The 27000-nt window shown below is 39.8% G+C and overlaps 6 protein-coding genes and 1 pseudogene across 6 annotated transcripts; 5 read left to right on the forward strand and 2 right to left on the reverse strand.

Annotated features, from left to right (window-relative positions):
* The first annotated feature begins 128 nt into the window (after positions 1-128).
* LOC128371577 (tripartite motif-containing protein 16-like) lies at positions 129-1823 on the forward strand. The gene has a single exon (XM_053331931.1). The coding sequence runs from the start codon at positions 138-140 to the stop codon at positions 1821-1823; it is 1686 nt and encodes a 561-aa protein (XP_053187906.1). The 5' UTR covers positions 129-137.
* Positions 1824-3333: 1510 nt separating this feature from the next.
* On the reverse strand, positions 3334-5000 carry LOC128371792 (THAP domain-containing protein 6-like; annotated as a pseudogene).
* A 1290-nt stretch (positions 5001-6290) lies between these two features.
* Positions 6291-8288, forward strand: LOC128371793 (tripartite motif-containing protein 16-like). The gene has a single exon (XM_053332167.1). The coding sequence runs from the start codon at positions 6291-6293 to the stop codon at positions 7842-7844; it is 1554 nt and encodes a 517-aa protein (XP_053188142.1). The 3' UTR covers positions 7845-8288.
* Positions 8289-9824: 1536 nt separating this feature from the next.
* LOC128371574 (tripartite motif-containing protein 16-like) lies at positions 9825-11611 on the forward strand. The gene is made up of 2 exons (XM_053331926.1): positions 9825-11246; positions 11328-11611. The coding sequence occupies exons 1-2, from the start codon at positions 9838-9840 to the stop codon at positions 11509-11511; spliced, it is 1593 nt and encodes a 530-aa protein (XP_053187901.1). The 5' UTR covers positions 9825-9837; the 3' UTR covers positions 11512-11611.
* A 1105-nt stretch (positions 11612-12716) lies between these two features.
* Positions 12717-14378, forward strand: LOC128371794 (tripartite motif-containing protein 16-like). Its single transcript, XM_053332168.1, has one exon. The coding sequence runs from the start codon at positions 12717-12719 to the stop codon at positions 14376-14378; it is 1662 nt and encodes a 553-aa protein (XP_053188143.1).
* Positions 14379-16334: 1956 nt separating this feature from the next.
* Positions 16335-18182, forward strand: LOC128371571 (tripartite motif-containing protein 16-like). Its single transcript, XM_053331924.1, has 2 exons — positions 16335-18114; positions 18145-18182. Exons 1-2 carry the CDS (start codon positions 16491-16493, stop codon positions 18180-18182), a joined length of 1662 nt encoding a protein of 553 aa, XP_053187899.1. The 5' UTR covers positions 16335-16490.
* Positions 18183-19481: 1299 nt separating this feature from the next.
* Positions 19482-25357, reverse strand: slc35f2 (solute carrier family 35 member F2). The gene is made up of 8 exons (XM_053331930.1): positions 25269-25357; positions 23692-23864; positions 22389-22516; positions 21807-21966; positions 21366-21522; positions 20436-20488; positions 20147-20301; positions 19482-19706 (listed from the first exon to the last, which is right to left on the reverse strand). The coding sequence occupies exons 1-8, from the start codon at positions 25355-25357 to the stop codon at positions 19485-19487; spliced, it is 1137 nt and encodes a 378-aa protein (XP_053187905.1). The 3' UTR covers positions 19482-19484.
* Between the last annotated feature and the right edge of the window lie 1643 nt (positions 25358-27000).

A 27000-nucleotide genomic window follows, 5' to 3' on the forward strand; every position in this document is an offset into this window, starting at 1 on the left:
ACCACTCCTCTTCCTGGAATGAATCATGGTTTCATAACTCCTCCCTGCAGAATAAAACAGTTGTTCAGATTAGAGCTGAAACTAGTTTCACTTCTTCGAAAGAGGAAGTCAGACAGTCATTGCCACTGAGAGCAGAAATGGCAGAGAAAGGAGATCAGCTGGACCGGGAAACTTTCTCTTGTTCGATCTGTCTGGATCTACTGAAGGATCCAGTGACTATTCCCTGTGGACACAGCTACTGCATGAGCTGTATTAAAAACTTCTGGGATGGAGAGGATCAGAAGAAAATCCACAGCTGCCCTCAGTGCAGGCAGACCTTCACACCGAGGCCTGTCCTGGGTAAAAACACCATATTAGCAGCTTTAGTGGAGCAGCTGAAGAAGACTGGACTCCAGTCTGCTCCTGCTGATCTCTGCTATGCTGGACCTGAAGATGTGGCCTGTGATTTCTGCACTGGGAAGAAACTTAAAGCCTTCAAGTCCTGTCAAGTGTGTCTGGCCTCTTACTGTGAGAAACACCTCCAGCCTCACTATGATGTAGCTCCATTGAAGAAACACAAACTGGTCGAACCCTCCAAAACACTCCAGGAGAACATCTGCTCTCATCATGATGAGGTGATGAAGATTTTCTGCCGTACTGATCAGCAGAGTATCTGTTCTTTCTGCTCTGTGGAGGAACATAAAGGCCATGACACAGTCTCAGCTGCAGCAGAAAGGACTGAGAGGCAGAGAGAGCTCGAGGCCAGTCGACAAAACATCCAGCAGAGAATCCAGGACAGAGAGAAAGATGTGAAGCTGCTTCAACAGGAGGTGGGGGCCATAAGTCACTCTGCTGATAAAGCAGTGGAGGACAGTGAGAAGATCTTCACTGAGCTGATCAGTCTCATCCAGAAAAGAAGCTCTGATGTGAAGCAGCAGATCAGATCCCAGCAGGAAACTGAAATGAGTCGAGTCAAAGAGCTTCAGGAGAAGCTGCAGCAGGAGATCACTGAGCTGAAGAGGAAAGATGCTGAACTGAAGCAACTCTCATATACAGAGGATCACAATCAGTTTCTGCACAACTACCCCTCACTGTCACAACTCAGTGAACCTACAGACTCATCCAGCATCGATATCCGTCCTCTGAGATACTTTGAGGATGTGACAGCAGCTGTGTCAGAGCTCAGAGATAAACTACAGGACATCCTGACAGAGAAATGGACAGACATCTCAATGAGAGTCACTGAAGTGGACGTTTTACTGTCTAATTCAAAAGCAGAGCCCAAGACCAGAGCTGGACTCTTACAATATTCATATGAAATCACACTGGATCCAAACGCTGCACGCAAATGGCTGTTATTATCTGAGGGGAACAGAAAAGCAACACGGATGAGTAAAGAACAGTCTTACTCTAGTCACCCAGACAGATTCACTTATTGGACTCAGGTCCTAAGTAGAGAGAGTCTGACTGGACGTTGTTACTGGGAGGTGGAGTGGAGCGGGATAGGATTTTATATAGCAGTCGCATACAAGAATATCAGCAGAGTAGGACAATTGGATGAATGTAAATTTGGACACAATGACAAATCTTGGGCTTTAGATTGTAAAAAAAACAGTTATCAGTTTTGGTTCAACAACATCTCAACTCCCGTCTCAGTTCCTCAGTCCTCCAGAGTCGGAGTGTACCTGGATCACACAGCAGGTATTCTGTCCTTCTACAGCGTCTCTGAAACCATGACTCTCCTCCACAGAGTCCAGACCACATTCACTCAGCCTCTCCATGCTGGAGTTTGGTTTCATTATAGTACTGTTGGAGAAACAGCTGAGTTCTGTAAACTCAAATAGACAGAAACCATTTGAGACTTCATGAGTCAGATTCTGTTTGTATTTCTTCATTTTGTCTCTGAGAGCTTGTTGCTGTTTCTAAACTGCACAGAGATCACCTGTCAATCAAACTGTGATTGTCAACGCTATTTTTATAGTGATTTTAAATTAATGTAAAATGTCACTTTTTCCTGTGTGTTTTTGGTCATGGAAGCTATCACTGCTCATGACAATGTTTGAACTTTTACTGACATTTCTAAAGAAGAAAATGTAAACCCCTCTTTGTTCTTAATCATAGTTTAATGTTTATTTTGATGTATTTGTGTGCTGTTGTTTCTGTTCAACTTCAGCATCATCAAAAAAAGAAAACACCAGACCTTCATTTGTCATAAATAGTTTTCTCATCACCTTTTTATTTTATAAAGAAATGTCATTAAAACTGTACTTATCCTAATAATAATCAATAAGTAGATAATTGATTATTTTCTTGTAAATAGTTGACAGTGTTAAACAAAGTGATTGTGTTCATGAAATCATTGAACAAGAATCATGTAACAGATTTTATTGATTAGATGTGTGAAAAATCTGTTTATGTAATAAATAAAACTGTTTTTTCTCAAGAATGAACAAAACATTTTATTTTGTCTTCATTTCAGGATCTTATTAAACGCTTCTGGAGAAAATGTGAAACTAATATGAGAGTTCATAGTGGCACTTTTCCTCATGAAACAAAAACAAAGTACAGTGTTAATGTCAATTTATAATATCTAATTAATAAACAATAAACTAATCTTATTGAACAACACCCAAAATGTCCTTTTCTGCAGACTTATACACTATATTGTTTCATAAACTACTTATTAGATTTACATAGACTGCTTATAAATGCTAAATAAGGAAACTGAAGTGTTTTTCTCTTCAACCTACATTAATACATTGTTTTGACCACTTGGGGGCAGCAGAGCACACTGTAAACATCACTGGCAGAATACAGTATTATCAATTTATAAAGAGGATTTGGTGAACATGCAACCAACAGTTACCAATTTACTCATCCAGTAGACAAGAGGCAACATTAGCATTAATCTGCAGTCATGTTTCTGTCCACTTGACAAATGTAAATCCACATTCACTCTCTTTTTAGGTCTGTTTCGGTGTGCAACAACTCCTGATAAAGATATGTGACTCCAGATGTTAAGTTATTTATTTATTCTGTATACAGGCTGTATATAAGTGTTGGTGGTGATTGTGGACCCTCAGCTTCCTCCCATGGTAGTCTGTGACATAGACATAATAAAGAGTTTTTAGGAATGGGATTAGTTTCTTGTTTAACTTATACAGTATATTTGTAGGACACTTAGCTAACTAGGAACAATGAAATTGCAGAACTGGGAGAACTTGAGAACAAGAACACATGCAAGAACACATGCAATACATACCATTTTGACACCTACATGTACTGATCTTCCAGGCATCTCCTCTCTAGCATATCTAGCATCATTTTATTCAAGCCTGGCTTGTCATCCACCGATCACAGCCACCTGTAAAAAAGAAAAAGAGAGAAGTAGCTATTTAACGTATTTGCATCAGTAATTTCCAAAAATTAAATTGGACAATATTAAGAATACCTTTGTAATGTATGTGGATGTGGGAGGGGAAAATGTTGAGTCTCTCTGAGGTACTTGTATGCCTTTGGACCATGTAGATGGAGTTTGAGGGCAAACTCTCTGTAGGCCTTTGTGTACTCATGGCCCTGCTTTGCCATGAAGTCTATCTGAAGATCTGAAATCTTATGAGCAAAAATTAATAAGTCCCCTTCAGATAACAACTAAGGAGTTTAATAAAGAGTGTAAGAATAAGATGGAGACGAATTTCTTACCTGAGTAGAATTCAAGCCTCTCTTCGAGCTCTTCATTAATAAGGTTCTTTTCCCTCAAATCTCCTAAAAGACTCTTCACTGTGGTCTTTGCCCTCTTTTCTCTGGCCATGGCATTCTTCTTCTCTCGCTCCAGACTTTCCACTCTTGCTAAGGCTTCATTGAGTTTGGCCTTAAGAGAGGTAGGAGAAGCAGGCAAGGCCTAGCCATGATCCTAGCAGAAAGAGGGATGAACATGGTTTGATTGTCTCACTTCACACACATCAATTTGACACCACTAGAGTATGACCAACATTCTTTCTCATAGTCTTAACCTGTTAAACCCACCTCCAGCACTGTGTGTGTGTGTGTTTAAAATAGAAATACTCACATCATTAGGCTGAGGTTGTGGGTGTGAGGTTGACGTTTGTAGGGCATCCTGAGGGGCCACAGACAGGCTCTCCTCAGCTCTTCTGGAGGTAGATGTAGTCCTGCCCTTTTCCGGCTAAAATGAAGAAGCATAATACTTGAAAAGATATATATACACACACACACACACACACACACACACACACACACACACACACACACAGAGTATACAGGGATAAGTATCTCACCCTGCCCTATGATTGATAATATAATATTTACATTTATGAATGCTAATAGCCTTATGATGATACACCTACTCTTTGGAGATGAACCGGACAATCTGGCCTGTCCTATCGAAATCGTCCTGCTTAAAATGCTCACTGCAAACCACGGATGAATCACTTGCCTCCTCAAAACCACTTCCCACTTCTTCCTAACATCTCCTTCTTTGGGAAACCTTCTAAATGAAAACGGGAGATTTGGGAGAAACATTTTACAAAGGAGGTCAAGTTTATTTTCTACCTTCTTCTTCCTTGTTTCTATTTCCTATTATTCCTATTTACTTCTTTCAAATGTCTTAAAACCTTTCTTCAACAAAACTCCTATTTTGATGTTGATAATGAACCAAAGCTGCTGAAACTCACACTTCAATCGTACTTGTGGAAAGTAATCCCCCGAGCCCTGTTTTGAACAGTCCGCCAATTTTTTACAGGAATACTCCTCACAGTGCTCAGGCATCTTGCTGCTTTGGTGGTTGTTTACAGGTAGGATCATTGACATATATACGATACGATAAGATAACGTAAAGTGGCCTGGTTATATTGTGTCCTGTCTTGGTTTATTCCACTATGTAACAAGTTGCTCAGTCGATTTCATCCCTTACTTACACCTTACCTGTGAAAAATGATTCCTCGGGATCTTGTTTTTATGTTTCGCTCATTCGCACATCCATAAGCGGCACAAAAGTCCGGCATCTTCTCTTGTCACAAGACTGTCTGCTGCAAACATTAAGTAGAATTTGTATTTGGGTAGTAAAGCCATCATTCTTTAAAATATCCAAGCAGTCTGTGTCATAGCTACATGTGTGACGTTTTTAACAAACCAAACCGTTTGGAGATCGGTCAAGATTTCAGTGAATAATTCTACTTTTGAACTGTGGAGTACCTCTTACCTCCTTAGACATACATGTACCACTGTCTCTGCTAACCCCGTACCAAGATGGCGGCGCTTTAGGCACGCCTCTCCACAGTCAATGCAGCGTCTACGTGTCTATGTCTATGGGTAGGTTGACCGGTTCATCAAGAACTAGTTGAGACGCATTTCTCGTCCCCCAGCAGCCAATGCGGCGTATACTCTTTATTATGTATATGGTATGTGATGGGAGGATCACTCAAACCTACCGGAGGAGGACGGACTTACAGAGCTGAAACCCTCAAGGTGAACTAAGTACTGAACATAGCTCACTACACGCGTCCCTCTTTCTGGTCTTGAGGACACCGACAACCAGGAGTATTCTGATTATAAACTTTCTTCCTGTTATTCAGCTGTCTAAGTCAGACAGTTTGATTGTGGCTGTCTCACCTGTCCGACTCTGAAAAGGTAAACGAGCAAAGCGGAGTTTCCCTTCAGTCAGGACGGTGGAAACCTGTCTCGAGACAATAAGTTTGGACCGTATAACTTCTGATGTGTGCGTGGATGGCATGCATGTAAGCGAGACTTAATTTGTAAATGTTGCTGTCTGAATCGACCTTCTTGTTCACATATTCTGCAGAAGGACACGCACATATATTATTGTGTAGCTATAATTTTTGTTCTGTATTGCTTTATTGGTGTATAGTTGAGACGTTTATTGTAGATATTATTATATTGTTATTTATAGGTTTAAGTCATTTATGTTAAGTTTATAACTTTAACTCGGTTTCTATCGTCTCTCTCAAACTGCTCCTCTTCCTGGATTGAATCACAGTTGAATGACTCCTCCCTCTTCTTCCTGCTTTCAAACACAACATTTCTTTGTTCCCTCCCTTTCAGAGCTACATTTTGAAGGATGGGTGTAACCAACACGCAGTGACGTGCAGAGAGCTGTCAGCCTCGTGTTGTTGAGATCAGAGTTCAAACTAGTTTCACATCTGAGAAAGACGTTGCCACTGGGAGCTGAAATGGCAGCGAAAGGAGATCAGCTGGACCGGGAAACCTTCTCTTGTTCGATCTGTCTGGATCTACTGCAGAATCCAGTGACTATTCCCTGTGGACACAGCTACTGCATGAACTGTATTAAAACATATTGGAATGGGGAGGATCAGAGGAAGATCTGCTGCCCTCAGTGCAGGCAGACCTTCAGACCAAGGCCTATCCTGGGTAAAAACACCATGTTAGCAGCTTTAGTGGAGCAGCTGAAGAAGACTGGACTCCAAGCTGCTCGTGCTGATCACTGCTATGCTGGACCTGAAGATGTGGCCTGTGATTTCTGCACTGGGAGGAAGCTGAAAGCGTTCAAGTCCTGTCTTGTCTGTCTGGCTTCTTACTGTGAGAAACACCTCCAGTCTCACTATGATGTAGCTCCATTGAAGAAACACAAACTGGTCGAACCCTCCAAAACACTCCAGGAGAACGTCTGCTCTCGTCATGATGAGGTGATGAAGATTTCCTGCCGATCTGATCAGCAGAGTATCTGTTCTCTCTGCTCTTTTGATGAACATAAAGGCCACATCCCAGTCTCAGCTGCAGCAGAAAGAACTGAGAGGCAGAGAGAACTTGAGGCCAGTCGACAAAACATCCAGCAGAGAATCCAGGACAAAGAGAACGATGTGAAGCTGCTTCAACAGGAGGTGGAGGCCATAAGTCGCTATGCTGATAAAACAGTGGAAGACAGTGAGAAGATCTTCACTGAGCTGATCCGTCTCATCCAGAAAAGAAGCTCTAATGTGAAGCAGCAGATTAGATCCCAGCAGGAAAGTGAAGTGAGTCGAGTCAAAGAGCTTCAGGAGAAGCTGCAGCAGGAGATCATTGAGCTGAAGAGGAAAGATGTTGAACTGAAGCAACTCTCATACACAGAGGATCACAACCAGTTTCTACACAACTACCCCTCACTGTCACAACTCAGTGAACCTACAGATTCATCCAGCATCGATGTCCGTCCTCTGAGATACTTTGAGGATGTGACAGCAGCTGTGTCAGCGCTCAGAGATAAACTACAGGACATCCTGACAGAGAAATGGACAGACATCTCACTGAGATTCATTCAAGGGGACGTTTTACTGCCACAACCAGAGCCCAAGACCAGAGCTGAGTTCTTAAAATATTCATGTCAAATCACACTGGATCCAATCACTGTACACACATCTTTGTTATTATCTGAAGGATACAGAAAAGTAACAAAAGTGACTCAAACACAGCCTTACTCTCGTCACCCAGACAGATTCACTGGATGGTTTCAGGTCCTGAGTAGAGAGAGCCTGACTGGATGTCATTACTGGGAGGTGGAGTTGAGTGGGGGGGAAGTTTCTGTAGCAGTCGCATACAGTAATGTCAGCAGAGCAGCGACTAAGTTTGGACACAATGACAGATCGTGGGCATTAAATTGTGTCAATAACACTTATAATTTTTGGTTCAACAAGATCTCAACTCCCGTCCCAGGTCCTCAGTGCTCCAGAATCGGAGTGTACCTGGATCACACAGAAGGTATTCTGTCCTTCTACAGCGTCTCTGAAACCATGACTCTCCTCCACAGAGTCCAGACCACATTCACTCAGCGTCTCTATGCTGGAGTTAGGGTTTTTAATACTGGAACCACAGCTGAGTTCTGTAAACCCAAATAGACAGAAACCATTTCAGACTTCATGAGTCAGATTCATCTTGTTAGTCTTTGTTGTTTCTGAGAGCTAACCCTAACTACACAGAGATCACCTGTCAATCAAACTGTGATTGTCAAAACTTTTTTTATAGTGATTTGTTCAATTGACATTTGTTTTTGGTCATGGAAGCTATCACTGCTCATGACAATGTATGAACTTTTACTGACATTTCTTCAGATGAAAATTTAAACTTCTCTTTGTTCTAAATCTTAGTTTAATGTTTATTTTGATGTATTTGTGTGCTGTTGTTTCTCTTCAACTTCAATATCTTAAACACAGAAAACACCAGACCTTCATTTATCATTTATTGTTTGCTCATCACATTTTTATTTTATAAAGAAATGTCATTAAAACTGTACTTATCATAATAATAATAATCAGTAAGTAGATAATTGATTATTTTCTTGTAAATAGTTGACAGTGTTAAACAAAGTGATTGTATTCATGAAATCATTGAACAAGAGTCATTTAACAGACTTTTTACTGATTAGATGTGTGAAAAATCTGTTTATGTAATAAATAAAGCTGTTTTTTCTCAAGAATGAACAAAACATTTTCTTTTGTCTTAATTTCAAGATTCTATTAAATGCTTCTGGAGAAAATGTGAAACTAATATTAGAGTTTATTTGAGACACTTTCCCTCATGAAACAAAAACAAAGTACAGTGTTCATGTAAATTAATAATATCTAATTAATAAACAATAAACTAATCTGATTAAACAACACTCAAAATGTCCTTATCTGCAAAATAATACACTATACTGTTTCATAAACTACTCATTTAATGTTTACATACTACTTTTAAATGCTAAATAAGGGAACTTCGTTTTTCTCTTCAACCTTCATTAATACATTATTTTGACCACTTGGGGGCAGCAGAGCACAGTGTAAACATCACTGACAGAATAGAGTATTATCACCTTATAAAGTGGATGTGTTGAACACGTTACCAAGCAGTTACCAATTTACTCATCAAGTGAAAATGAAGTGGGACAGTGCACTACACATACCTCCAATAGGAATTGAAGGTCCATATCTGCCAGCTGAACACAATTGTGGAAACTCTAGTAACTGCTTTTAACTACACATACACACTACTGGAGGACAGCCTTCTCTGTGTGTGTATTTAAAGTGATTCCTGATGATATTTTAATGCACTGTGTTGTTGTGGTGTCTACGTTTTCCTTATATGGAAAGAGACAACTTTCTGACTCGAGCCCACTCTACATAAACAGTGAATGTGTGGAAAGACTTCAGACCTTTAAGTTCCTTACGTTAATTATCTCAGAAAGGTACTGTCAGTACTCCTCATGTTCGGTCATATTGGTCTAGATTTGTTGATAACCTAAACTGGAATATTAACCCTATATTTAAAAATCCTGCATAATATCTTATTGATATTGAACATGTTCTGAATTGCATATTTATAAAATTGGGACCAAATATCCAATGGTCTGTAGGCTACTGTTGCTGTCAGAGAGATCATCAAGCTCAACAGAGCAGTTACGGTAGTTGTGCTGCTACTACAGTAATTACGATAGCCCAAAAAGGCACTCGTTAAGATTTGATTGGGCTTCCGTAAGTACTATACTAACAGTGCAACTTAATATAAAAAGTGGTTTTCATGCCCTGACTACACTCTCTCCGCTGCTAATGCTCCCGGTAGAGTAGGAAGACACCGGGCAGAGGACGGAGCAAAACCGTGGCGCAGGTAAAAAAAAAAATGAATTAGATTTGGTCTCGTCTTTTTTCGTCAACAAAAATGCGTGTCTCTTCTTCCTGCTCTCAAACATATTTCCCTTTTCCCTCCCCTTCAGATCTACAGTTTAAAGATGAGTGCAACCAGCACGTGGTGAAGTACGGAGAGCTGTCAGCCTCATGTTGTTTAGATCAGAGCTCAAACTAGTTTCACTTCTGGGAAAAAGAAAGTCAGACTTTGTTGCCACTGAGAGTAGAAATGGCAGAGAAAGGAGATCAGCTGGACCGAGAAACCTTCTCTTGTTCGATCTGTCTGGATCTACTGAAGGATCCAGTGGCTATTCCCTGTGGACACAGCTACTGCATGAGCTGTATTAAAAACTTCTGGGATGAAGAGGATGAGAAGAAAATTCACACCTGTCCTCAGTGCAGGCAGACCTTCACACCGAGGCCTGTCCTGGGTAAAAACACCATGTTAGCAGCTTTAGTGGAGCAGCTGAAGAAGACTGGACTCCAAGCTGCTCCTGCTGATCACTACTATGCTGGACCTGAAGATGTGGCCTGTGATTTCTGCACTGGGAAGAAGCTGAAAGCCTTCAAATCTTGTCTGAATTGTCCAGCCTCTTACTGTGAGAAACACCTCCAGCCTCATTATGATGTAGCTCCATTTAAGAAACACAAGCTGGTCGAACCCTCCAAAACACTCGAGGAGAAAATCTGCTCTCGCCATGATGAGGTGATGAAGATTTTCTGCCGTACTGATCAGCAGATTATCTGTTCTCTTTGCTTCATGGATGAACATAAAGGCCATGACACAGTCTCAGTTGCAGCAGAAAGGACTGAGAGGCAGAGAGAGCTCGAGACTAGTCGACAAAACATCCAGCAGAGAATCCAGGACAGAGAGAAAGATGTGAAGCTGCTTCAAAAGGAGGTGGAGGCCGTCGGCCGCTCTGCTGACAAAGCAGTGGAGGACAGTGAGAAGATCTTCACCCAGCTGATCCGTCTCATCCAGAAAAGAAGCTCTGATGTGAAGCAGCAGATCAGATCCCAGCAGGAAACTGAAGTGAGTCGAGTCAAAGAGCTTCAGGAGAAGCTGCAGCAGGAGATCACTGAGCTGAAGAGGAAAGACGCTGAACTGAAGCAACTCTCACACACAGAGGATCACAATCAGTTTCTACACAACTACCCCTCACTGTCACAACTCAGTGAACCTACAGATTCATCCAGCATCGATGTCCGTCCTCTGAGATACTTTGAGGATGTGACAGCAGCTGTGTCAGAGCTCAGAGATAAACTACAGGACATCCTGACAGAGAAATGGACAGACATCTCACTGACAGTCACTGAAGTGGACGTTTTACTGTCACAACCAGAGCCCAAGACCAGAGCTGGACTTTTAAAATATTCATGTGAAATCACACTGGATCCAAACACTGCAAACACATGGTTATTATTATCTGAGAGGAACAGAAAAGCAACAAACATTAGTAAAGAACAGTCTTACTCTAGTCACCCAGACAGATTCACTGGATGTTGGCAGGTCCTGAGTAATGACAGTCTGACTGGACGCTGTTACTGGGAGGTGGAGTTGAGCGGGATAGGAGTTTATGTAGCAGTCGCATACAAGAATATCAGCAGAGTAGGATACTCAAATGAATGTAGATTTGGACACAATGACAAATCTTGGGCATTATATTGTAACAATAACAGTTATCAGTTTTTGTTCAACAACATCTCAACTCCCGTCTCAGGTCCTCAGTCCTCCAGAGTCGGAGTGTACCTGGATCACACAGCAGGTATTCTGTCCTTCTACAGCGTCTCTGAAACCATGACTCTCCTCCACAGAGTCCAGACCACATTCACTCAGCCTCTCTATGCTGGAGTTAGGCTGATTGGTGCTGGAACCACAGCTGAGTTCTGTAAAGTCAAATAGACAGAAACCATTTCAGGCTTCATGAGTCAGATTCTGTGTTCGTTTTTCTTCATTTTGTTTGTCTCCATTGTTTCTGAGAGCTTGTTGCTGTTTTTCTGAACTGCACAGAGATCGCCTGTCAATCAAACTGTGATTGTAAACACTTTTTTTATAGTGATTTGTTCTATTGGTGTTTTAAATTTACGTAAAATGTCACTTTTTCCTGTGTATTTTAGTCATGTAAGCTATCACTGCTCATGACAATGTTTAAACTTTTACTGACATTTCTAAAGATGAAAATGTAAACTTCTCTTTGTTCTAAATCTTAGTTTAATGTTTATTTTTATTCATTTGTTCACTTCAACATCTGAAACTGAGAAAACACTAGACCTTCATTTATCATGAATATTGTATTCTCACCACTTTTTACATTTTTATAAATAAATACAATAAAACTGTAATTATCCTGATAATAATCAATTAGTAGATCATTGATTATTTTCTTGTACATAGCTGACATTCTGTGTTAAATAAAGTGATTGTGTTCATGAAGTGAATCTGTTAATGAACTCATTGAACAAGAGTCATTTAACAAACTTTACTGATTAGATGTGTCAACAATATGAATGTTTACTGAATATTGGGCTGTATATGAACTGAAGAGGGTCCAAGGTGACTGGTATGAATGTCTGATTGTGGTTCATGATGATTCTCTCAAAGCATTTAATTACTATAGGAGTCAATGCAACAGGTCAGCAGTCAGACTCATTCATCCAGCAGACAAGAGGCAACATTAGTATTGATCTGCAGTCATGTTTCTGTCTACTTAGCAAATATAAATCATACAAATTCATATTCACTCTCTTTTTTAGTCTTAAACAAGCTCTTGAGAAAAAGATTTGACTCCATGTGGTAAGGGTAGGTAAGTAGATAGATAGATAGATTTGTCTATTATGTCTCTTTAATATTCAACTACGTTTCTACCATTTCTCTCTTGTCCTCGTTCTGGAATGAATCACAGTTCAATAACTCCTCGCTCTTCTTCCTGCTCTCAAACACAACATTTCCTTGTTCCCTCCCCTTCAGAGCTACAGCTTGAAGGATGGGTGTAACCAGCATGCGGTGAAGTGCAGAGAGCTGTCAGCCTCATGTTGTTTAGATCAGAGCTCAAACTAGTTTCACTTCTGAGAAAGTGAGAGTCACAGTCGTTGCCACTGAGAGTAGAAATGGCAGGGAAAGGAGATCAGCTGGACCAGGAAACCTTCTCTTGTTCGATCTGTCTGGATCTACTGAAGGATCCGGTGACTATTCCCTGTGGACACAGCTACTGCATGAGCTGTATTAGAAACTTCTGGGATCAACAGGATGAGAAGAAAATCCACAGCTGCCCTCAGTGCAGGCAGACCTTCACACCGAGGCCTGTCCTGGGTAAAAACACCATGTTAACAGCTTTAGTGGAACAGCTGAAGAAGACTGGACTCCAAGCTGCTCCTGCTGATCACTGCTATGCTGGACCTGAAGATGTGGCCTGTGATTTCTGCATTGGGAGGAAACTTAAAGCCTTCAAATCTTGTCTGAATTGTCCAGCCTCTTATTGTGAGAAACACCTCCAGCCTCACTATGATGTAGCTCCATTGAAGAAACACAATCTGGTTGAACCCTCCAAAACACTCAAGAAGAACATCTGCTCTTGTCATGATGAGGTGATGAAGACTGTCTGCCGTACTGATCAGCAGAGTATCTGTTGTCTCTGCTCTGTGGATGAACATAAAGGCCATGACACAGTCTCAGCTGAAGCAGAAAGAACTGAGAGGCAGAGAGAGCTCGAGGTGAGTCGACAAAACATCCAGCAGAGAATCCAGGACAGAGAGAAAGATGTGAAGCTGCTTCAACAGGAGGCGGAGGCCATCAGTCGCTCTGTTGATAAAGCAGTGGAGGACAGTGAGAAGATCTTCACTGAGCTGATCCATCTCATCCAGAAAAGAAGCTCTGATGTGAAGCAACAGATCAGATCCCAGCAGGAAACTGAAGTGAGTCGAGTCAACGAACTTCAGGAGAAGCTGCAGCAGGAGATCACTGAGCTGAAGAAGAAAGATGTTGAACTGAAGCAACTCTCATACACAGAGGATCACAACCAGTTTCTACAGAACTACCCCTCACTGTCACAACTCAGTGAAGCTACAGGCTCATCCAGCATCGATATCCGTCCTCTGAGATACTTTGAGGATGTGACAGCAGCTGTGTCAGAGCTCAGAGATAAACTACAGGACATCCTGACAGAGAAATGGACAGACATCTCACTGACAGTCACTGAAGTGGACGTTTTACTGCCACAACCAGAGCCCAAGACCAGAGCTGAGTTCTTAAAATATTCATGTGAAGTCACAGTGGATCCAAACACTGCACACACACGGCTTTTATTGTCTGAGGGGAATAGAAATGTAAGAAAAAATAGTAAAAAACAGTGTTATTCTAGTCACCCAGACAGATTCAGTGGATGGACTCAGGTCCTGAGTAGGGAGAGTCTGACTGGACGTTGTTACTGGGAGGTGGAGTGGAGCGGAAAAGGAGTTCGTGTAGCAGTCGCATACAAGAATATCAGCAGAACAGGGATTAAATTTGGACACAATGACAAATCTTGGGCTTTAGATTGTGACAAACACACTCATAAATTTTGGTTCAACAACATCTCAACTCCCGTCTCAGGCCCTCGTTCCTCCATAGTCGGAGTGTACCTGGATCACACAGCAGGTATTCTGTCCTTCTACAGCGTCTCTGAAACCACGACTCTCCTCCACAGAGTCCAGACCACATTCACTCAGCCTCTCTATGCTGGAGTTTGGCTTTTTGATTTTGGAGACACAGCTGAGTTCTGTAAACTCAAATAGTCAGAAACCATATCAGACTTCATGAGTCAGATTCTGTGTTTGTATTTCTTCATTTTGTTTGTCTCCGTTGTTTCTGAGAGCTTGTTGCTGTTTCTAAACTGCACAGAGATCACCTGTCAATCAAACTGATTGTAAACACTATTTTTCATAGTAATTTGTTCTATTGATGTTTTAAATTAATGTAAAATGTCACTTTTCCCTGTTTGTTTTTAACCATGTAAGCTATCACTGCTCATGACAATGTTTGAACTTTTACTGACATTTCTAAAGATGAAAATGTAAACCCCTCTTTGTTCTTAATCATAGTTTAATGTTTATTTTGATGTATTTGTGTGCTGTTGTTTCTCTTCAACTTCAGCATCATCAAAAAAAGAAAACACCAGTCCTTCATTTGTCTTAAATATTTTAATCTCAACACTTTTTAAAATGTATATAAAGAAATGTACAATAAAACTGTAATTATCTTGATAATGATCAATAAGTAGATCATTGATTATTTTCTTGTACATAGCATTCTGTGTTAAACAAAGTGATTGTGTGGATGAAGTGAATCTGTTCATGATCATTGAACAAGAATCATTTAACAGACTTTACTGATTAGATGTGTGAAAAATATGCATGTTTACATAATGAATAAAGTTGTTTTTCTCCAGAATGAATAAAACATTGTCTTCATTTCAGGATCTTATTAAACTCTTCTGGAGAAAATGTGAAACTAATATGAGAGTTCATTTGCGGCACTTTTCCTCATGAAACAAAAACAAAGTACAGTGTTCATGTCAATTTATAATATCTAATTAATAAACAATAAACTAATCTGATCAAACAACACCCAAAATGTCCTTTTCTGCAGACTCATACACTATATTGTTTCATAAACTACTTATTAGATTTACATAGACTGCTTATAAATGCTAAATAAGGGAACTTTAAGAGTTTTTCTATTCAACCTGCCTTAATATGTTATTTTGACCACTTGGGGGCAGCAGAGCACACTGTAAACATCACTGGCAGAATACAGTATTATCAATTTATAAAGAGGATTTGGTGAACATGTTACCAAACAGTTACCAATTTACTCATCCAGCAGACAATTGAGGCAATTTAGCATTAATCTGCAGTCGTGTTTCTGTCCACTTGACAAATGTAAATCCACATTCACTCTCTTTTGAGGCCTGTTACGGTGTGCAACAACTCCTGAGATAAAGATATGTGACTGCAGCTGTTAAGTTATTTATTTATTTTGTATATAGGCTGTAGATAAGTGTTGGTGGTGATAGTGGACCCTCAGCTTCCTCCCATGGTAGTCTGTGATGGGAGGATCACTCAAACCTGCCGGAGGAGGACGGACTAACAGAGCTGCTAAACTCCAGGTAAACTAAACATTGAAAACATGTGCTCAGTCACTACACTCATCCCTCTTTCAGGTCTTGAGGACACCGACGACCAGGAGTCCTCTTATCATAAACTTTCTCCCTGTTATTCAGCTGTGTAAATCAGACAGTTTGGTTGTGTCTGTCTCACCTGTCCGACTCTGAAAAGGTAAACGAGCTAAGCGGAGTTTCCCTTCAGTCAGGACGGTGGAAACCTGTCGAGAGACAATAATTTGGACCGTATAATTTCTGATGTGTGCGTGAATGGCATGCATGTAAGCGACTCATTAGTAAATTTTCCTGTCTGAATCGACCTTCTTGTTCACATATTCTGCAGAAGGACACGCACAGATATATTATTGTGTAGCTATAATTTTTGTTCTGTATTGCTTTATTAGTGTATAGTTGAGACGTCTATTGTAGATATTATTATTATATTGTTATTTATAGGTTTAAGTCATTTATGTTAAGTTTATAACTTTAACTAGGTTTCTATCGTCTCTCTCAAACTGCTCCTCTTCCTGGATTGAATCACAGTTTAATGACTCCTCCCTCTTCTTCCTGCTTTCTAACACAACATTTCCTTGTTCCCTCCTCTTCACAGCTACAGTTTGAAGGATGGGTGTAACCAACACGCAGTGAAGTGCAGGGAGCTGTCAGCCTCGTGTTTAGATCAGAGCTCCTACTAGTTACACATCTGAGACGGTGAGAGTCACAGTCGTTGCCACTGGGAGCTGAAATGGCAGAGAAAGGAGAGCTGGACTGGGAAACCTTCTCTTGTTCGATCTGTCTGGATCTACTGAAGGATCCGGTGACTATTCCCTGTGGACACAGCTACTGCATGAGCTGTATTAAAACATATTGGAATGGGGAGGATCAGAGGAAAATCTACAGCTGCCCTCAGTGCAGGCAGACCTTCACACCGAGGCCTGTCCTGGGTAAAAACACCATGTTAGCAGCTTTAGTGGAGCAGCTGAAAAAGACTGGACTCCAAGCTGCTCCTGCTGATCACTGCTATGCTGGACCTGAAGATGTGGCCTGTGATGTCTGCACAGGTAGGAAGCTGAAAGCTTTCAAATCTTGTCTGAATTGTCCAGCCTCTTACTGTGAGAAACACCTCCAGCCTCATTATGATGTAGCTCCATTGAAGAAACACAAACTGGTCGAACCCTCCAAAACGCTCCAGGAGAACATCTGCTCTCGTCATGATGAGGTGATGAAGATTTTCTGCCGTACTGATCAGCAGAGTATCTGTTATCTCTGCACTCTGGATGAACATAAAGGCCATGACACAGTCTCAGCTGCAGCAGAAAGGACTGAGAGGCAGAGAGAGCTCGAGGCCAGTCGACAAAACATCCAGCATAGAATCCAGGACAGAGAGAAAGATGTGAAGCTGCTTCAACAGGAGGTGGGGGCCATAAGTCGCTCTGCTGATAAAGCAGTGGAGGAAAGTGAGAAGATCTTCACTGAGCTGATCAGTGTCATCCAGAAACGAAGCTCTGATGTGAAGCAGCAGATCAGATCCCAGCAGGAAACTGAAGTGAGTCGAGTCAAAGAGCTTCAGGAGAAGCTGCAGCAGGAGATCACTGAGCTGAAAAGGAAAGACGCTGAACTGAAGCAACTCTCACACACAGAGGATCACAACCAGTTTCTACACAACTACCCCTCACTGTCACAACTCAGTGAACCTACAGATTCATCCAGCATCAATAACCGTCCTCTGAGATACTTTGAGGATGTGACAGCAGCTGTGTCAGAGCTCAGACATAAACTACAGGACATCCTGACAGAGAAATGGACAGACATCTCACTGACAGTCACTGAAGTGGACGTTTTACTGCCACAACCAGAGCCCAAGACCAGAGCTGGACTCTTGCAATATTCATGCGAACTCACAGTGGATCCAAACACTGCACATACATCTCTGTTATTATCTGAGGGGAACAGAAAAGCAACATGCATGAGTGAACCACAGTCTTACTCTAGTCACCCAGACAGATTCACTTATTGGTGTCAGGTCCTGAGTAGAGAGAGTCTGACTGGACGTTGTTACTGGGAGGTGGAGTTGAGCGGGAAAGGAGTTTATATAGCAGTCGCATACAAGAATGTCAGCAGAGTAGGGAGCATGAAAGAATATCAATTTGGACAAAATGACAAATCTTGGGGGTTATATTGTGACAATTATGGTTATAGGTTTTTCTTCAACAAGATGTTAACTCCCGTCTCAGGTCCTCACTCCTCCAGATTTGGAGTGTACCTGGATCACAGAGCAGGTATTCTGTCCTTCTACAGCGTCTCTAAAACCATGACTCTCCTCCACAGAGTCCAGACCACATTCACTCAGCCTCTCTATGCTGGACTTTGTTTTTATGATTTTGGACTTTGGTTCGTAGGTATTGGAAACACAGCTAAGTTTTGTAAACTCAAATAGACAGAAACCATTTCAGACTTCCTTGTTGTTGCTGTTTCTGAACTGCACAGAGATCAAACTGTGATTGCCAACACTGCTTTTAATAATCATTTGTTCTGTTGGTGTTTTGAGTTTCTTTAAATGTCACTTTTTCATGTGTGCTTTTAACCATGGAGGCTATCTCTATTTTAGATTATTAATACTGAAGTATCATTGTAACAGCAGCATGTTACAAGTAAGTAAGTATTATGTGAGAAGTTTAGAGAGAAAGTCACTATTTGGTGGAGCTGTTACAGTAACATGAGCCTGACTACACACTGCTTTTTGTGAGACTGGTTTCATCTTGAACAATGTGTTGTATTTTAAAAGCTTGTTATATTATCCATTGTGTCAAATATATAATAAACTAATTCACTCATCTTTCTTCTCAACTCTGCATCAGAATAACTTAACACAAATCTTCAGAGAAACTAATCTAGTTTTTACCAGTTTTACCAGCCAATGGAGTTTGTTCCATCTGCTGATGAAGTCTAATGTGGTTGAAAGCTATTGAAAAAAGTGAGTAAGTGGACCTTTGGTGAAGATTATTTCATCAATTTTAACATGTATTCTAGTGCAGCACTGAAACAGACTAGATGTGAAATAACATTGACCAAGAGAATATAAAAATCTGTTTATTAGTAGAAAACAACTGCAGCTGCTTTACTTTTAGCAATACAAGGCAAAGAAATCCATGGTCTTTATAATGTATGTGGTAGATAACCATACAAGTCTGGAAATGGTAACACCACCATAGGCAACATAAATAGAATACAACTTTGTGATGTTTTTGACACAGACCAATGAGACACTGGATCTTTAACAGCACATCTGATGTATTTTGTAACATATCAAATATATTAAAATATATATAAAAAAAAAATTTAAAAAAAAAGGAGAAATAAAAACCAAGTAACCAGACCAAAACAGTTTAGGGACAGTAAATAGCAGCCATACCGGTGCATTGTTTGTGTTTAAAAAGTTGACATCATGTATAAGTGCAGTAACATATCAGCAGTAATTTCACATAACAGCAATAAGAATTAAAATGTCAATCAATTCAAAATGGCACAAACAATGCACTAAGCTGATAAAAACTCAACTTTGTGTTTCAGTACTGTCAGTGTAATTCTGTAACAACGTAAAAGTTAAAACAATGACCTTTGTGCTCTCTGACCTATGACGGAAGTAAAGTAATCTCTGCACCCAGACACACTTCTGAGTGTTGCAGTATAGAGATATTTAGCTGCCTGTCTAACAATAGAAAGGCCTCCTCTTCTCTAATCAAAGTGCAGCAACAGCCATGAGAGTCTCAGGTCTCTGAGTGTCTTTGTCCGCTGGCAGTAGATGGTCTGAGGAGCTCTCAGCCGTGTGATCGGCAAACACTTCAGCGGGATCGTCCTCACTGGAGCGGGTCTCTGGCAGAGCGGAGTACGTGGGAACAGCGTTGAACAAGACAAAACCCACGGTGATGACGACAAACGAGATGATGTACAGAGCGGAAAACTGTTGACAAGATGCAAAATAAAAGATGAAATTCTGTTCCTGGACGTCTAAGTGGTTGACTGTGTTTATTTAGGATGTACTGCTTTTAACTCCTGCCCAGGTTTCCTACAATAATCTACCTGTGACAGTTATAAACACATCGGAAAGGACAATTATGCATTTTATAATTGATTATTCATCTATTACCAGCTTTTCAGAAAAAAGCCACTAATGAATTTTCCACAACAGTAGCTTTAAAACTATCAATTATATCACTTCCTGCTGCTGAAAATGAAATGAAAAATCATGCTGCTGTCAGACAAAAACAGAGCAGGATAATCTTGTTTCTTCATCGTCAAACTGTTTCAAGGCATCAAAAGGTTTTGAAACCAGTTAAAACTAAATAAGTACCAAACAGACCCAGGTGGGGTCAGTGTGATGTTTTTTTAAAAGATACTCACTGTGTAGTGGAAGAGGAAGATGCCACAGAAGAGGCTGAAGAGGTCGGCTGTGAGTAGAGAGAGGTTGACCGCAGTAGCGCTGGTCATCTTCACTACGACAGGCATGAAGCTGTACAGCGTGTACATACACAGGGCATAGACTGCAAACAGCATGTCTGCAAAGCACAATGGAGTGATAATTCAACATATGATACTTCAAAACAAAATGGTGTGATCACGCTGTGTCAAATACTAATTTATTAATAATTGAACAACACAGAAAGGGTTATGGTGGGTTAGGGTTACTTACAGATGTGAATGTCCCATTGTATTTCCTGCACGGCAGGAATTTCCAGCACAGCTCTGCAATGCCAAGCGACACAAAGTTAAGAGGGTGAGAAAAACATATTTCACAGTTTTCACACTTACACGTTACAGCTACAGCTCAGTCCGAATGCAGGAAGTGGTTTTATTAATCTCAAGTATTGAATATTAGGTTTTGTTGTCTGTCCCTGAACAGCAAAGAACAAAGACGTCGTTGTATGCTCACTCATTTGCTTTGACTAATCATAAAGAAACATTTTATTGTAATTTATTGTAAGAGATAGAGATGTTTTATCACACAGTCAAAGCAAATAATTTGTATTTAAAAGGCAGTCTTGAAAATTTTAACTTGCAATAACTTTTTTTGCCACTTGGGGGCAGCAGAAACACATTAATCTAACATGTTAACATTAATTTAGAATCAAGTTCGTGTCCACCAGATGAATGTAAGTTTATATGTACTTTCTGTTGCACTTTGAGCAGGCAATCTCTATAAAAAAAAAAACTTTTTATATTGTTAAAAGGCAATGATGTCGAAGATATCTGCTAAATTAAATAGTTACTTAGTCGATTACAGTATTAAAAGTACTACTCTCCTAAAACACAAGACAATTATGAAAGTTCGATCCAGAGAGAAGCTCAAAATCATGTGCATGAAAGTACCTGAAGCAACATTAGCTTAATGCATCTGACATGTATTGATAAAATTAATTTGTTAATTGATCATGGCCTTCTTTTCCATATATAACATAATTATTACCCTTTATTTAATCCTTCCTGTTTTTCTTGCTTTTTGATTCTCTTTAAGCCATGTGGCCACGTTGGTCCATGTTTGTTTCAGGGGTCACAGATGCAACAAAATTATAGGGAAACAACCGAAAAGTAGAACAAAGGAGGAGTTTAATCAATAACTTACAGCTGTATGCCGCTGATAAGTGTCCCAAAGAATCCCATCATGCCTAAGAATTCGATTCGGCTCAAGTTCTTCACGGTGTGCTCCTGGCACACGTTGGATACAGCATAGAGGACGGCACTGAGCAGGACCAGCCCGTCGCCCAGCAACACATCACTGGCTGCACACAGAAAAAGAAAGACGATTATAAATGTGCAATTATCAATAATACGCAAAAGAACTCACAGTCTCAGGAAAATAATTGGTGCCGACCCATGAAAACAGACAGTTGATTTGTATCACCAGCAGCTGTTTGTCATCATTAAAGAAGTGATATACACTTATCTGTGAGTGCTGACCACTTTGGTATCATATTTTGCCATTATTTCTATCAGTTATAATAACTGTATACTTATTCTATGGTTATTTACAAACAAAACATAAATGATGGAAAAGTGTCCTTACAGGATCCCTGCTCTCTTCCAGCCATGATGTCGGCTCCCACCATGGCCCCCACCCCCAACAAACACACCATCACAGCTACAAAGTGGACCATCCTGTAGCGGGTCTTCAGGAAGAACCAGGACAGCACCATCAGCACTGGGATCACAAAGCAGTCCAGCAGCTGAAACACACAATAACAGACTCTAGTAGGAGGGAAACGTCGTGCAAATCAGGTCAGGAAGAGAGAAAAAAGTATTGAGTATATATGACATTATAAATAGATACATAGACTTGCATTTAGACACCAACATCACTTTAATCAATTCAAAGTGGGAATTTAATCTTTATCATTGACTGCATATAAAGATGGACGTCATGACATCTGGATCGCCCCCTGGTGGCTGGCTGCAGTATTTTTTCCTATGTTAACATTAAAAATCAGCTGACTACCTGATATTTGGTTTGGTCCATTTTGGAAGTTGAACTTTTCTTTGTGGACATTATGATATTGATTTTAACCACCCACCCACCCACACCCACACCCACACACAGTATCAAACACCCCCATAACAAAGTCTCTACAAGTCGACAGTTCTCTCTTACCTGTATACTTGTCAGGGTGGTATACTGGTAGGCTTTCACAACTGTGTAGTTTGCCTCCACATCTGCCAGACCCATCATCAAATACTTCCACCACTTGTTTTTTAAAATGTGTAAGATGTTTCTATCACCTGTAGATACACATAAGGTTCACGTCATTTCATTTCATCTTTATCTGGGTCTATCCATAAGAGATAAAAAGTCAGATTTCACATTAAAGCAAATTTTTAAAAGCTTTTTATCTGAAAATGTCTTCATGGTCTGTGCTTTTTCGACTTACAATTTCAGAAACAACTGCAGAGATTTAAGAGTTGTATGAAGAACTGAATATTTCCAATAATCCACTGCATTTTGCACTTTAAAGACTCTTTATTTTTGGATTCTTTTCTCATCTAATCTGACGTTTTGCAATATAAAATTGGCTGGTCAAACTTACAAATAGGCACTCTTTACATCCGGTGGACAGCAGAGACACTTTACCATTCACACCTGTCTCTATTATGTGACTCGAGCCTACTGCTTACGTCACAAAGGGCGCGGCTAACAGTTATTACATCAGTCAGACAATCCTCAGATTTGTTTTTAGTGTCGGCTAACGGGCTAAAAGCTAATAAAAATATTTAAAGCTCCTGGGGACACATCTTACACTATAAAAGATATGAGGTCAAATTCATCCCAGACCACTTTTGCAAGGATCATTGGATCACAATTCATCTCAGAGGTTGTTTACACTTGTATTTAGTGCCATCTACTTGTGATCGGATCACCTCTTTAATACCAGGTGTAAACAGAGTCCTAATCTCCTGCTATCTTTCATAGGACACATGGAAAAGCTGGTGCAGGCGAACTGCGTGCTAATATAACTACCGTAGACTTAACATGGAAAGATGATGATATTTATGAGTCCTAGCCAAATCTGTCAAAGTTTTCATTGCAACTATTGTGGCTCAGAAAGACTCATTTGCAGCAGCATTTCCGACAAATATAGTTGAATTGTACGGTTTGTCTCTCGGGAATGGTTTTTATCTCAAGACTGCCTCGTGAGTGGGCAATGCTATCAGAAAGTGTTATATAATAGAAACAGCTTAACTGGCAAATCTTGATCAAAGCATCATGTAGCCTGGAGGGCAAACACTGCCTGAAAAGACAAGCTCACTGTTCTTCACTCTACATATAATTTGTATTTAAATGTGTTTTAATTCTTACGACTTCAAGACAGAATTCCTGGAGAAACTGATTAACCATACATTTGAAAATTAAGCACAAAGAAAGTAGTACACGTGTCCTCAATGAACAGCAGTGGGACCTTTGCGGGTGCAGAGGATGGTCGTGTAGACGAGCAGCAGCAGCGCGTAGTTGAGGAAGCTCTGCAGCATGGGCGTCTGCACCCCGACGTCGGCCAGGTACTGGCAGCTCACTCCGGTCCCACAGATCAGCAGGGACAGGATCTGGCCCATGGCGATGGTCTTCAGCAGACGCCTGGAGGGTCAGCAAGAGCATTATGTTTAACCACTTAGTGCTGGACAATGTAAAAGCTCCACTGTCACAGAATCATGAAGCCTGAGGGCGAAGATCTCGATTTCCCAGTTCCGCCACATTCCAGTATTTGAGCTCTGTGTAATCTCCTTAATTAACATATATTTCAGGTGTTTGATCTAATCTAATTAAAATAATGCTGGATGGTGGATTACAGTCAACATTTCCTCACATGCTCATGCAGAAAGTATCTGTTGCTTCCTGGAAGCAGCAGCGAGGGACAAAGTTCCTCTTCCCTCGTGTCACAGTTAAGGATTAATAGACATTTGAATATGAACTTATCAGGAAGTTGAACTTGTCCGAGTTGATTAAAATAACTTATTTTCCCAGGCCAGAGGAGACCTGCTGGTTTAGGCAGTACAGTCTATGTCAGGGGTGTCAAACATACAGTATGACACATGGGCAAGAACCGGCCCACCAAGGGGTCCAATACGGCACACTTGATAACTTTTCTAAGTGTTAAAATTGTAGAAAAGTAATTCAAGTTTTTCAATAAATATTTCACAATAAAATACCAAATTCAGATTATTGTCCTTCAAATCTGAAACATATTGCACGTCAAAATTTTCCTCAATGGAAATTATATAATAGTTGGTCCGGGGTACATGAGATCAAACTGGGCTCTATATGGCCCCTGAGCTAAAATGAGTTTGACACCTTTGGTCTATATGTTCTTTCATGGTTAGTATTTACATTATTGAGGTTGCTTTGACTTTTGAAAGATAAATATTGTACATATGTATATGTGTACATGTATATTTATAGAGCAGGAGTAATGCAGTGTGATATTAGAGCTGCAACAGGTAGTAATAACAGGGACGGGAGCTGCAAATTAGTTTCAGCTAGATGCCCCAATATATATACCTTCTAAATGACCTCTGTTGCATTACTGATCAGTATGTAATCTATTATTTCTTGTTAATAAATAACTAAAATAACTGAAGATCAATCTGCAACTTATCAATTCACAGTTTCAGTTTAATTTTTTATGCAAAAATGTCAAATACTCTCTGGTTTTTAAGCTTCTCAAATGTGAAATTTGCTACTTTTCTTTGTCATATATGACAGTAAACTGAATATCAATGCAGCAAAATAAGCAGTTGTCACATTTTACAGGTTTTTAATACACTTTTTCCTCATTTAATCTACTAGTTGAGAAAAAAAAAAAGCTTGAAAATCCCAGGAGGCCTATTGTTTTTTTAAATGCTGGGATTATCTTATCTGCCACCATCACCCCCCAAAAAAGCTGACATTATCTCTGCTCAAAGTATCCCTAATTATTCAGCGATAATGTGACTGACAATTTAAAGATGTTAGGTCGTCTTTTACATCTGGATCTTTGCTCACCATGTGAAGATGTCCCCCAAGTTGTAACTGTACGGTCCGCAGGTAACTCTGCATTTCCCACACAACCTGTCCTCCTCGCGCCTTTCCATCTCTTTGATCGGCTAAACCTTAAAAAAAGAAAAAAGAAAGAAAAAATGAGATAAAAAGATGAAAACCTTGAAAGAAAGAAGAATTAGTGTCTTTCACGCTCACGGTCTTCATCAGACTACCGGAGCAGAACACAGCAGCAAATCTCTACAGGAATGTGATGTGCGTCATTAGGCTTCATAATTCTCTCTCCAATTATTAAACAGGATACACTTTAAGACAGTTAAGCTGTTGATAACAAAATACGGCATAAATCTACCTAATATCTACCTATTTCCTTTTTTACTTTCTAGACTTTTCACTTACAAAGCGAGATGCCAAACCAACTGGCTCGTCCTTGTGGTGAATTCAACACTGTCTACAGCTACAGCGGGGATGATAGAAGATTTTAATCATAGAAAACACGATTTATTGACTATTGTGAATAAATATTATTGGAATGAATCAGCTAGGAAAAGCAGCCTAGGTTAGTTATGTACAGTCCTATATAGATTCCCTCCATTTATTTATGTATTTTGCCATGAACTGCATCTTTCTAGTCATTACATGTAAAAAGAAAAAGTGTCCTATCTGCAATATAATAAAATATTTGTTTCTCAACTAAATGTAATGTGCCATTTTTAAGAGTTTTAAGCATATTATAATGATTATCAAGATTATATTGTAATTCATGACATTTTCATATGGTTACAGCACTCACTATAATGTTGAAGAGTTAAGAGAAAACTTAAGGGAAGCATAAATAATGATGTTAAGGAGCTGACCGTATATTTTTTTCCATCACTTACACTTACAAAAGAGTGTTAGACATCTTATCCTCAACACAGTTTAAACCCACTTTCAGATTTGTAAAACCTTAATTTTGCTTAATTTGCAAACATCATCAGAAAACAAAAAACAAAAAAAAAGAGGGTGATTGTTTTCTCCCCTCACATCCGGACCCAATTAGACCAAATCTGTTAATCTAATCCAGATTTGATAGGGCTAAGTGTATTTTGTTGTTTATGACCTGGATCTGGTTTAATATGGTCAGGATGGAGAAATATTAATTAAACCTCTCTTTTTTTCTCTCTAAAGGTTCCACAGGTCTTTTTTAATGAGTCTCTGGAGTCTTCATGATAATCTAAAACAGATTTAAATACAGTGGTTTGATCCAGATGTGGAGGAATAGCAGCAAAATCGCTCTTTTTTCCTGTTTTCACAAGTAAAATTAAGATTTTACTAACATGAACGTGAAAAAAGTTTGCTACTAACTCTTATGTTAAATTCATAAGTGTAAGTTATGTGTAAGCTAAATATCATTACATATGGAGCTTTTAATTCTTATATCATGCTGGATAGTTTAGTGAATAACAATGCATCACGTTTTATTTGTTACATTTTGAGAGTAAAATCTGAATCTGCAACATAACCCTAACTGTTGGAAGTTTAAATGAATATAAACATCCTTTTAATTATGAACATATTAAATAATGACTTTTATCCAGGCCCATTCATTTTTCAGATTGCTATTTTTTTTTTTTTTTTTTACTTTTTTTTTCTTGTCTTTTAAAAAGGTATGGAAGTGCATAGTGAAAATGACACTGAAGGAATCCAGAATAATCAGTAACACTTATCTAGATGAAGAGATGCAATGTCTTCCTTT

Source organism: Scomber japonicus, chromosome 13 (assembly GCF_027409825.1).
Source record: "Scomber japonicus isolate fScoJap1 chromosome 13, fScoJap1.pri, whole genome shotgun sequence".
Taxonomy (NCBI): domain Eukaryota; kingdom Metazoa; phylum Chordata; class Actinopteri; order Scombriformes; family Scombridae; genus Scomber; species Scomber japonicus.

Bases quoted from the DNA above. Each gene is read 5' to 3' on its own strand.
- LOC128371577 (XM_053331931.1), top strand. From the start codon at position 138: ATGGCAGAGAAAGGAGATCAGCTGGACCGGGAAACTTTCTCTTGTTCG.
- LOC128371793 (XM_053332167.1), top strand. From the start codon at position 6,291: ATGAACTGTATTAAAACATATTGGAATGGGGAGGATCAGAGGAAGATC.
- LOC128371574 (XM_053331926.1), top strand. From the start codon at position 9,838: ATGGCAGAGAAAGGAGATCAGCTGGACCGAGAAACCTTCTCTTGTTCG. The intron at 11,247-11,327 runs ACACAATGACAA...AACTCCCGTCTC, and splicing joins TCAAATGAATGTAGATTTGG to AGGTCCTCAGTCCTCCAGAG.
- LOC128371794 (XM_053332168.1), top strand. From the start codon at position 12,717: ATGGCAGGGAAAGGAGATCAGCTGGACCAGGAAACCTTCTCTTGTTCG.
- LOC128371571 (XM_053331924.1), top strand. From the start codon at position 16,491: ATGGCAGAGAAAGGAGAGCTGGACTGGGAAACCTTCTCTTGTTCGATC. The intron at 18,115-18,144 runs GTTTTTATGATT...TTTGGTTCGTAG, and splicing joins GCCTCTCTATGCTGGACTTT to GTATTGGAAACACAGCTAAG.
- slc35f2 (XM_053331930.1), bottom strand. From the start codon at position 25,357: ATGGAAAGGCGCGAGGAGGACAGGTTGTGTGGGAAATGCAGAGTTACC. The intron at 21,523-21,806 runs GTAAGGACACTT...TTCTGTGTGCAG, and splicing joins TGGAAGAGAGCAGGGATCCT to CCAGTGATGTGTTGCTGGGC. The intron at 19,707-20,146 runs GTGAGTATCTTT...TCTTGTCAACAG, and splicing joins TCTTCCTCTTCCACTACACA to TTTTCCGCTCTGTACATCAT.